General features: G+C 44.2%; 1 protein-coding gene across 1 annotated transcript in view; it reads right to left on the bottom strand.

The window, feature by feature from the left end:
* Nucleotides 1–12,961, bottom strand: part of LIPC (lipase C, hepatic type) — a 130,725-nt gene that overhangs the window by 82,592 nt on the left and 35,172 nt on the right. The window contains exon 3 of the mRNA XM_083183823.1: nucleotides 9,716–9,778. Within this exon, the coding sequence (XP_083039949.1) occupies nucleotides 9,716–9,778 (63 nt within the window). The remainder of the gene's footprint in view (nucleotides 1–9,715; nucleotides 9,779–12,961) is intronic.

The raw sequence follows: 12,961 nt of genomic DNA on the forward strand, positions 1-12,961 counted from the left end.
CAGAAATGAGAGAGAATTCGGCCCCTCAAGCTCGTTGCTTAGGGGTCATCCTCGACTCTCGACTTCTTCCCCACATTCAATCCGTCTCCAAATCATGTTACATGCATCTAAAAATCATATCCAAAATACGACCGTATCTCACACAAGACACTACTAAATCTCTTATCCATGCACTCATTATATCCCGTGTTGATTATTGCAATAGTCTCCTAACTGGTCTCCCCAAGAACAGACTCTCGCCACTGCAATCCATTTTAAATGCTGCTGCTAGGCTGATCTTCCTTGCAAGACGCTCATCGTCTGCTGATCCGCTCTGCCAGTCCCTCCATTGGTTGCCTGTACCTTACCGTATTCAATATAAAACACTTCTACTCGCATATAAAGCTATTAACCATACTGCACCAGCATATATCTCTTTACGTATCACAAAATATCTCCCATCTCGACCACTCCGCTCTACACAAGATCTGCGTCTCTCTTCTGCACGGATCACTAGCTCCCATTCACTATTACAGGACTTTCATCGGGCTGCTCCCATCCTATAGAATGCCCTTCCACGCACAATAAGACTCTCCACTAGTCTCCAAACTTTCAAGTGTTCCCTGAAAACTCACCTCTTCAGGCAAGCCTGTCATATTTAAGTTCTACACGCATAACCCTCTGAGGCACTTATGTATTATATAGCTTCCCTTCTGGACTTGTAACTTGGTGGGACTGCTTTGCTATTACTGCTGCCTGTCCTTGTGTTTCCCTCCTATATCCCTATAGATTGTAAGCTTGCAGCAGGGCCCTCTTACCTCCAAGTCTGTCTGTTGTTACCCAGTTTGTTTTATCACTGTCTACTATTGTAAAGTGCTATGGAATCTGCTGTGCTATATAAGAAATTGTTAATAAAATAAATAAAATAAATGATTTGAGATATATATATATATATATAAGATATATATATATATATATATATATATATATATATATATATATATATATATATATATACAGGTTGAGTATCCCGTATCCAAAATGCTCGGGAACAGGAGAATTTTGGATAACGGATTATTTCGTATTTCGGAATATTTTAATATTTCAATTATGTATTTTGAAGTATCTTGCATGTATACTGTATAAACACATAAAATACACACAAATATATTTTATTACCACATAAAATACATACAAATATATTTTATTTGTTCAAAAAACAAGGTTTCAAAACATGAAACAAAATTTGTGTACTATCTCAGATATTGAATTTGAATGCCAAGCAATCGTTTTCTTGCACATATATAGTGCCAGTTACATATCATGTCACCAGTAGTGCTGTTACATATGTCCCCAGTGAGTTTTTAGCAAAAAAAATATTTTTTTTTACTTTCTGGAATGTATGGTTTTCGGAATAATTCGGATAACGGATACTCGGATACGGGATACTCAACCTGTATATATATATATATATATATATATATATATATATATATATATATATATATATATATATATATATATATAAGGGATACATCGGGGGAAAGTAAAGTGCTATTCAGTGAGATAATAGGTATCTGGATAGGGGGAGGGAGGGGGAAGGGTAAGGTGCAGTGAAAGTAACATAGGGATCACAGCACGGGGGAAAAAACAAAAAGGTCTGGTGTATTGGACCCGCATGACTACTGCAGGGGAGGGAGAAAACATGCAGTAGTGTAAAAGATGTTGGAGGTGGCTTTGCATGGAGAGCACCACCACTCAAACAAAGTAACAGTATAAAATATCAACATGTAACATGGATAGTGGGTAAACATAGCCTAGATATTAAACATAGCGGAAACAATAACATCATGGTAGGCACATAATGGTAGGCATTATTTAAAGACAGGGTGAACCTGGTGTGAAAGACCTTCTTGACGAAGGGCCTGGTGCCGTTTTGGTTCTGGGGGTCATACAACAGAGATATCCCGATCCATCAGCAGCTTAACTCCTGCATCAAGGGAGGAGATGGTGTACAGATGCATCCAATGGTCGGATTGCCAACCACCAGACCCCGCCAGCCGCCGGAAGGGGATGCGTGCACGAGATGCGCAAGTGTCCCCTTCTAACGTAGTTCCCTGCCAATGCCCATCACCTCCCCGTACCCCCTAACCCTGCCCATCTCCCTGAAGTGGAGAGGGGCAGGGTTTGCGTCCCCCACCGCCCTGAAACTAAGATGCGCATACGTGTGGGGCTCCATCTCACCAGCGTGGGCATTCTGGTGAGTCCCGGCGCTGGCTGAGAGGTGCTCCATCTGTACGTGGATTCCTCATAGAAGATTATCAGACTGGAAACCCTGAACTGGAAGCTCGTAGTTTAGCAATGGTTACAGGAGAGAAGTCCTGGAAGATCTGCAGACCGCCAAGGATGTCTGTATTTTTCGACTACCTCACTACTCCGAGGATGTGCTTCTTGACAGTAAAGAAATGAACCTGAAGAAGAGTGTCTCTCTGCAAATCTGAAGAAACTGTTTGTGGTCTAGGAAGACAGTGGATGCGGTCTATCAGAAGCTCTTTAGTGTCAGCAGTGGGGAGGAGTTTATGAAATAAGGCATATTCTTCCAGTTCCAATTTGGAGACTGAATCGGGGATACCTCTGATCTTGATATTGTTGTGCTTAGATCTGTCCTCCAGACCCACAAGTTTATAATCAACATTTTTTAATAATAACAGCCTATGACATGGCAGTTAGGAGATGATTGGGCGGTATTCTATCTCTCTCCACTTTCTCTCCATTCAAGGCTTAGTAAATACAATAGACCCCATATACTGTATATGTGCTGGTCTGTTTCTGTTTGCTATTATGTGAATACAACCTTACTGTATTTGGCCTATGTTAAGGTGCCCACAAACAGTGCGACAGTCGGATGCATTTTGAACTTTTTAGTTCTGATTTTTATTTTGGAGTTCACCGAAAAGGGGGCAGGCACTGACATCATGTGACATCAGCCGCCCACCCTGAGCAGGGAATGCCAAGCTTGCATTCTCAGGGAAATAACCAGCATTTTCAAAGGGATGCCCATATAACGCTGCCCATGTGAACACATCTGCGAGTGGATACTCACCAAAGGTGTTCACACAGGGGGTCTGCACATGCGCAAATTCGCACATGCACTGAGCCCCCCACCATCTGAACGGGGCTGAATTTGTCCCCTTCCGATCAGACTTGAATCAGGCCCATGGTGTTGTCCATTTGAGAAAGATTTGACTTTTGCTCTTATTTCTGGTCCTACCTCACCGATTAAAATCCTATACAACTACAGTAGCTATAGAGAAATTGGTTATATTTACGCTGTTATCTCTGGGACCCCCTCATGTCCTCCTCCATACACACACACACACACACACACACACACACACACACACACACACCCCCTTCACACAAGCCTCACCTTGGTGGTGACTTTCAACTGGCTTGCAGCAGCTGAACATGTCCCCCTGGCAGCTGCTCTCCATAAGTGCAGTGCGCTTCACACTGTGCGCTTTGGGGGGAGTGGGACGCAATGTGGATGTAGCCTTATGGACAGCGCTGCGGAGCTGCTGAAACAGCTGCAGAGTAGGAAGCACTGTCTACATTGGTATTTGAAGTTTAGTGCACCCCGCAGATCCTCAGCGACAGCAGATTGGAAGGACCTGCATGGTGCAGCATCATGGCATCACAATGCTCAGGGGGATCAAACCATGTGACGAGTAACCGGCGGGTTATTCGGGATGTTTTTGTCTGCTCCAACCCGGCGGCGGATCAGACATCGTACAAACAAAATGATCTGAATGTTTTTTTGTGCCCCTTGATCCTTGGGGCCCCCTGACCCTTGGGGCCTGGGTCAGATGTCCCCCTTTACCCCCCCTGTCACCGGCCCCGGCTCATTGACCAATGACATCACTGAGGTACAAGTCAATAAAAGACAACAGGTAAAAAAAAAATCAAATAATGTATTTTTAGTGTCAATATTTATTTTGGTTTAGTGCATTGCTGAAAGTTTCAAGTTATTAGGTTAGTAATATTTTAGATACACTGAACTTTCTGTTTCACATTTCCCTTCACAAATATTAATCTGCAGTATACATACAACTGCAAATTTGAATACAATTGTGAGATAAATGATAAAGAGAACTGTGTATGGGGAAAAATAAATTGAAAGAGAAAGGGTCACTGGAGCAGGAAGCAAATTCTCTACAGAAACAAAATGAAACATTATTCTAATGCTAAAATGATTTTTGTTACAAATGGAAGGTCTGTTCCTTAGAGACAAGGTGCTGTAGAACTGTAGCAAATTTGATGACGGCTAAGGACACTATTTGAACCAACTGTAAGTGCAAAGAAAACCCTGAATGCTATATAAGCTCAAAGACATGGCAACATAGCTGAAATAACATACAGGTTGAGTATCCCTTATCCAAAATGCTCGGGACCAGGAGAATTTTGGATAACGGATTATTCCGTATTTCGGAATATTTTAATATTTCAATGATGTATTTTGAAGTATCTTGCATTTATGCTGTATAAACACATAATATACACACAAATATATTTTATTACCACATAAAATACACACAAATATATTTTAATTGTTCAAAAAACAAGGTTTCAAAACGTGAAACAAAATGTGTGTACTATCTCAGCACTGAATTTGAATGCCAAGCAATCATTGTCTTGCACATATAGAGTGCCAGTTACATATTATGTCCCCAGTGATGCTGTTACAAATGTCCCCAGTGAGTTTTTAGCAAAAAAATTATTTTTTTTCACTTTCTGGAATGTCCGTATTTCGGAATAATTCGGATAACGGATATTCGGATACGGGATACTCGACCTGTATTAACATCACTGAATTCATGTACTGGTCATACAGGTTTCTACATATATGAAGCTTATATATAGACAGCTGCAGGGCAGCAGAGAGCCTGGCCAGGCCCAGGTACTTTCCAGTTGGTACGGCCTAATCGCAAGAGGTGTGGCCATGCACCAATAGGAAACAATACAGAATAAAATTGTACTTTAAACACCTCTCTGACTAAACTGCAGCCCAACACACAGCAGCTTGTGCTGGGTTGAGAAGACCTGCTGCAGCAGCTGATGCTAGGTACTAGGGGCCACATTGGGCCCCTCCATCATACCTTGGCACAGGTAATTAGTACTCCTCCTCTTGGTGTCACTGGACAGCTCTACCATGTATGCTGAGATGTGAGACATGGAGGAACCATACAGCAGTACTCTTTGGGGTGTATTCAATGCCGCTGGCTCACTGTGACAGCAAGCAGACAGCGCTGCTCGCTGTGACAGCGAGCAGCGCTGTCTGCTTGCTGTCACAGCTCGCAGGGTCAGTATTCAAATGACCCCCTGCATACGTCGACTCCATTTTTGGAGCGAGGGGAAATCGGCGTATGCAGCTGCTAAAACAGCAAGACTCTGCATTAGCCTCAAGCCTCGCTGTTTGGGGGAATCCTCGCTGTCCTCTGACAGCGAGGATTCCCCCAGAGTGTTGAATAGGGTAAGTGGCCAGTGCAGGGGTTAAACAGCGAGGATCACTTGTTTTCTGCAATCCCCACCGTTTAACCCCCTCGCCGTCTGCATTGAATACGGGCCTAGGAGGCTGTGTAATGCCCCCCACCCCCAAACTTGTGATGTTGTAGCGTCACACTTTGGGGGCAGAGCTGACGACACTAGGAAATTATGAACTGCCCATAGCATCCTGTACAGGCTGCCTGCTGAAGCATCCCTTGGCTCTACGGCAGTACCACCGGCTGCAGGGTACTGTTCTATGTAAAAATACCAAATATTGTTCTACATGTAAGGAAATCCTGCATTTTCTTTTCTGTAAAATGTAATTTCTGTGATAACTGTAATTTATTTTTAAATTACGGCTGCATTACATAAACTTGGTGTGACTTGCTAAATATAGCAGATATTCTCCTCATTAACTTGGTAATGTTGACTCCAGTGTTATAAATATATTCAACAAAATGACAATGCATGATCCCTAGGAATAATAAAATTAAGTTTTGGTACTTATGTATTATCTGGGCTCCCGTCTTTCTTATGAGACCGCGTCCCCTCGCGGGGCTCGCTGCGCTCGCCACGCTTCGGGCACGGTGGCTCGCTGCGCTCGCCACACTATATAGAATCAACTCCATGCGTAGTTGGATAGTAGGGGTATGAAAAAATGGGGTGCATTTAACATGGGAGCCCAGATAATACATAAGTACCGAAGTTTTTATAAAAGTTTAAGAAAAAGATACTACACCACAGCTTTTAAAATGTCTCAGTCACGCTGGTCATTACATGCCATAGCGTTTTGATGATAGGTATATGAGGACACATCTATAGCCTCAAAGGGTTAATTGCTACAAGAAGACGACCCTCTCGCTATGTGTCCAACCAGTCCCTGTTCCTGTGAATTACTTAGTGATGAGGTGTGTGATCCTGTTTACGTAGAGGAAATATTTAGGATGTTGGTCGCCATAATAGGAGCTATTAAGAGGCTAAAGTGACAGTGGATGGAGCATAAATGAGTGTCTACAGCAGGCTTTCCCAACCATGGTCCTCAAGGCACACCAACAGTGCAGGTTTTCTAGATAGCCATGCTTCAGCACCGGTGACTTAATTAGTTCCTGAGTGATTCTGATTAAACCATCTGTGCTGAAGCCTGGATATCACTAAAACCTGCACTGTTGGTGTGCCTTGAGGACCGTGGTTGGGAAAGCCTGGTCTAGGCTCTAAACAAGGAAGCATGACACACACAGGGGGCTGAAAAATATATTACAATTACATATGGAGCCATGGCAGGCTTTACCATTAGGCAGTTTTCGGCAGCTGCTTAGGTCACCATAGGGGGTGCCACGGAGCCTGTCAATAACAAAATTAAGGCTGTCTATGTGGAATACATCCTTGTTGTACTTAATGTAGGTGGTGGATGAGGAGCTCCTAAGACACCACCTCTACAATTCCACTTGAGGGGATGGAAAGTGGATATTATAGGTAGTGTGGAGTTAATGCTGGGAGTGGGGTGGAGTCTGTAGGTTCAAAGTTTGTAGGATGCTGAGAAGCTTTACACTGCCCCTGTAAGGAGCACGTAACTAAAGCCAGCTTCACATTGCAGCTTTGACACGGTATATTGCAGTTTTTTACCATTTTAAAACGGGAACAGCTGCAGTGTGAAAGCTCCATTGTCAATTTACCGGTTACAGAATACCGGTATTTTGAAACGTGTTAAAAGCAGGATCCTACACGTTTCAGAGCCGTTTTCCCTGCAGTTTGAACAGATCAGAGACGGTATTTGCTACAAATGATAACCACACATGAACCCCCTCCACAAGCAGGAAAAAAACATTTAAAATGACATTGTATGGCTTTCTATGGGTGAAACGGGTTGAATCCGAAGGTACAAAAATGGTATTGAAACTGCAATATACCTTTACAACATGCAATATGAAAGGGGTTTAACTCGCTTTTGACCTGTTTTAAGACACATTTACAAAAACGAGTTGAAAGCAGGTTTTTGCAATGTGAAACCAGCTTTAGATAACTCCTTGTGTTCCTGGAGGCAATGCAACAGTCACACAGGTGACACATTAGCCCACCTCAGACTGTATAAAATTTTACTCATAAAAGCCACACAATGCAAACATAGAAATCTATAATGACTGAGTATGATACGATAAGTGCAAAAACATAGAGCTGAATAGCACGAATATGTTTACAGAGAAAAACAGCCAGTGTGCTTGGAAAGGGATACGATCATTGCAGATAGGTCGACATGACTTTAGGACAACATGAGTTTATGTCGACATGCAGTAAGGTCAACAGGGTCATTAGGTCGAAATGGGTTAGGTCGACTGGGTCATTAGGTCGACATGGGTTAGGTCGACAGGGTCATTGTTTTTTTTTTTACTGTTTTTTGAGCCAACATGTGCAGACGGGCAGTATTTCATACCCTACCATCCACCAGGGCATGGTGGAAGAATCAAATAGTGTGCCGAGCATAGCAAGGCACTGTGCCTGGCACTGTATGTTTTAGTGTTTATGTTGACTGTGTTGACATAAGGGTAAAAAATAAATAAATAAATACAAAAAAGAAATAAAAAAAACACGTCAACTTTTTTCACTCTCGACCTAACCTATGTCAACCTAATGACCCTGGCCACATTACCCATATCGACCTAATGACCCTGTTGATCTAACCCATGTCAACATTTAGTCATGTCGACCTTTGTGCATGTCGACCTTAACTCATGTCGACCATAAGCCATGTTGATCTAGTGGTGTCGACCTAATGCTTGTCTAACAACTTGTTGTGGACCAAATGATCCATACCCCTTGGAAATGGAGCATTCAGTACATACAACCATAATTACTGTTATTCTCACTTATCTGTACTATGGGCCTGATTCAGACCTGATTGCACAGCTGCAAATGTGCATATGATTGATGTACTGCACATGCATATGCAGGGCTGCCAAGAGAAATCCTGGGCCCCGGTACAACAGTGTCACGGGGCCTCCCTGGAGTGGCGAGCTACAGAAAAGAGGTGTGGCCATTAAAAGGATATAGGGGTGTGTACCACACCATATACCCTTTATGCAACACAATAGTAGACTCCTTATACTTGCCCCTTACACATTATGCTACACAGAATGAGCCAAAATTCACATGGAATGACACAAAATTCAAATTATTCCACATGGATTGTGCTAAAATTCACATTATGCCACACAGATTGAGGCAAAATTCAGGGACAGTGAGAGGAATGGTGGGGATGGAGGGAGAGAGATGGCGGGGACAAAGGTGCATAGAGCGGGATGGCGGGATGCAGGGACAGAGACGGTGGTGACGAAGGGCCAGAGGGTGGGGAAAGAGATGGTGGGGACACAGGGACAGAGACAAATTAGGTCTAGAAGGTCAGATGGCAACAGAAATCTTGGGGCCGGTACACCAATATCACTGGGATTGAAAAATGCTCAATCCCGGGATTGGCATCCCTAAAAGAAAATTGCCCCCTGTGCCCCCACACTGACTTACTTTTTTTGAGCTGCGGAGGGGGGCAGGCGGCCGCAGTGCAGAGGCAGGTGTCGGGTAGACAAGTGCGACGTGGGAGGCCCGGCGGCGAGCAGGTTCCGGCGTAGGGTATGATGTGGGAGGACGTGGGAGGCCCGGTGGCGAGCAGGTTCCGGCGTCGGGTATGATGTGGGAGGACGTGGGAGGCCCGGTGGCGAGCAGGTTCCGGCGTCGGGTATGATGTGGGAGGATGTGGGAGGCCCGGCGGCAAGCAGGTTCCGGCGCCGGTGGTCAGCGCTGCGGCCTGCGCAGCGCGACCTATGATCGAGACACGCAGCGCAGGCTGCACGCCGGGTCGGGAACAGCCGGGCAGTGTCTGAGCAAGCGATACATTATGCCACACACCGCCATTTGTTCCCTTCAGTGCGAACGGATGTGCAGCCGCACACATCCATTCACACAGTGAGCGCATTCATTCGCAAGGAGGGATTTCCCTGGAGCTGCAAGGATGCTAAACTAATCACTGTCAGTGCAATCAAGTTTCAATCAGGCCTTATATTACTCTGCTTGTCCTAATATTAAATAATGTTGTAACCTTTCTGTGATGTCTAATACCCGTATTTGAACTCGCAGAGTCCAGTATTCATCAGTGCCAGTAACATGGGAAGATGGGAAGATGAAGACAGAATAATCAGTTACCTACCTGCATGATATGGGTTCAGATTATGATGTAATATATTTTCCCCATTATTTTCATTATCCTGACCTGAAAATACAAAAAGAGGAGACATCATTGTTGTGGAAAATAAATACCAAGAGTAATAATCCTGCAAAATAGCAATTTACATTACAACCTGATATAGCATTGTCAAAGGGACATGACATGCTACCCTAAGATGTGCCATTTAAGACTGGCCAGTATGGGTGTACATGGTGTCAATAATGTTTTCAAAACCTACTGCTTCTCTGGTACCTAACTACTATCAACATCACACATCAGGACAATGTATGATGCGGGCGATATACACAGCTGTACGTTCCTGAGAGTGGATTTACCCCGTTAATGGGAACGTTTGTCTTGTTTCCTATTATGCCCTTCTGCATTTCTAATATTGAATGTTTTAGAGTTTTATAGTCATTACAATGTACCCGTTATCATATAGCAAGGAATGGTGATACACTAGACCATGGGTCCTCAAACTGCGGCCCTCCAGATGTTGTGAAACTACAAATCCCAGCATGCCTTGCCACAGTTTTGCTATAAGTGAGTGTTAAAACTGTGGCAAGGCATGCTGGGATTTTTAGTTTCACAACATCTGGAGGGCCCCAGTTTGAGGACCCATGCACTAGACTAAACCTGCTGAACGACAATCAAAGTAATCTCTAAAAGTGCAGATGTTTCCAAACTTCCTATGAAATTTAATGTTACATTTCATGTTTTGACCTCACAAATAGAACTATTTTGTGTGTAAGATTAGGAGAACATCTACAAATCATTGCTGCTGGAAGCTTAATACAGCTGCAGAGTGCCAGAATGTGACCAGGTTCATTAACCACTTAACTGCCAATTGTTTATCTAAAAACTGCTCAGATATTGTGAATAAAACATTGGAACATCAGATTGTCTCCATTATAACATAGTCACATTGTGACATTGATGTTCCCAGTAGCTACTCATCTGAGCAGCCACCAGGTACACACTAGGGTGCCTAAGGGAAGGGAGTTATGTTACATTTCCCCAGAGGAAGCTTATTTCTGCAGCCACTGCGTGATGAGTGTTGACCAATCAGGGGTGATTGGCAGCATGACAGGCACTCAGGTAGGGTGCAGGGAAGCAAGGCAACTGGAAGGTCCCTCCGAGAGTGGCATATGCGGAAAAATTATCTTGGTTCAACCGCCAAGCTCTCTATCTGACTGGACACATCATTTGTGACCAAATCAAATAATGCACTTGCTGGTACAATGCTGTGTCAGCGCTGTGTGCTGAGCGATCTGTCAGTGCTCTTTCTGATGAGAACATCGGCCCTGACCGATTATTATCCAGCACGCTGGATAGTAATCGCTGGGCGATAGCAACTCGAGGGACCATGCATCGCTATCGTTATGGCCCCTACACATGGAGCAATGTTGGGGCATTTTCTAAGCGATCTAGTGAGATTGCTTAGAAAATTCCTGCATATCGCTACGTGTGTATGTCCCATTAAATGGCTGCAGCATCATTTTTCCCAGAGAACACGTCATGGATGAAGAGTAGTTTGTCAAGCTCATTTGTTTAGTACAGGCATGCCTACCTCATAGCCTAGGAATTGTACCTACCTATTGTCTCATTACTCCTGCATTAAAGTACTATAGCACCTAGAATATATGTGGGGGAATAGAACTTTCCAATTTGTGTTTAATTTCAGAAGAATGATATGCCACATAACTCATATAGATAACGATAAATTAAATATTTTACAGGCCTAAATGGCCAAGGATACAAAACTGTAGATTTTTTTTTTAAACTTGGCAAGAAAGTTGGAATAAAACATTTATCAGCTATTGAAATAGATATTTAATTCTATTTTCAAAATTACATTTCCAAAATATAAGCAGAATACTGAATAGTGCATAACATTGCATAAGACATTGGAATGCCAAATTTGCTCACTGTATTTAATTTCCAGGTACTGTGGAAAGCAGCAAAATGTTCCTGGAAGTTATTTTGAAATGTTTGCAAACAATCCAATACCAAGACCATTTTTCTTTTATCAACCCTGCAATAGTACATGTTGTCATCAGACCGTGCCCTCAGCCAACCGCCCCCATCTCCCCTGTAACCTTCAATAAAATGTACACTGTTAATTTGCTTATTTAATTATTTTTGTTGAAGCATAATTATTAAATAACATACAATGAACGTTCACATAATATGGAAATATTAATTGTGCAATTGTCATACATTACAAGTGATAATTGGTGAGTAAAGCTATGCAACCTAAAACAGTTACTACTAGCAACAAAAATGTACTACAAATAACCATTGTAATCATGACAAAGTCTTGAATAAATAACTAAATTTTTACTATGAAATTTAAGAACATCTTATTTGATTATATATATATATATATATATATATCTTATATATTTAGCCAGATCTGTCACTCATCCCCTGTGTATATAACGTTCCCGCCCAGGGATACACAAACCCGCCCCCCTAGGGAAAAGACCAGTGTTCTATGTGTATAACGTTCCCACCCAGTGTTATACACAAACCCGCCCCCCTTAGGAAAAGACCACTCCCCCCTCTGCCAGCACCCCCCCAGACACCCTCAACCCCCCTCCCGCGATTCGCGGGCCCCTGCGACCTCCCGCAATTCACGGGCCCCCCGCGACCCCCCCTCCCGCGATTTGTGGGACCCCCGTGACCCCCCTCCCGCGATTTGCGGGCCCCCCGCGCCCCACCCTCCCGTGATTCGCGACACCCCCGCGCCGCCCTCCCGCAATTTGCGGCCCTCCGCGATCCCCCCTCCCACGATTCGCAGGCCCCCTGTGATTCACGGCACCCCCGCGTCCCCCCTCCCGTGATTCGCCACTTCACCTCCCACGATTCGCGGTACCCCCTCCTGCGATTTGCTGCCCCCGTGACCCCCCTCCCGCGATTCGGGCCCCCTCACACGATTCTAGCTCCCCCTGCAATTTGCGGACCCCCGCCTCCTCCCACGATTCAGGGCACCCCCGTGCCCCCCTCCAGCGATTTGCGGACCCCCTCCCGCGATTCACGGACCCCCACGGCACCTCCTTCGCCCCTCTCCCACGATTCGCGACCCCCCCGCTGCATACTGTCCCCCACCCTCTTCCAGTTCTAGGGATGCCCATTGACCATCAATGATTTCAAATCATCAATGGTTTATAGCTGATGTTCAATACTTTTGCCATCGATGTGGGAGGACCAGATGGTTTCCCTACA

Source organism: Crinia signifera, chromosome 4 (assembly GCF_055691185.1).
Source record: "Crinia signifera chromosome 4, ASM5569118v1, whole genome shotgun sequence".
Classification (NCBI taxonomy): domain Eukaryota; kingdom Metazoa; phylum Chordata; class Amphibia; order Anura; family Myobatrachidae; genus Crinia; species Crinia signifera.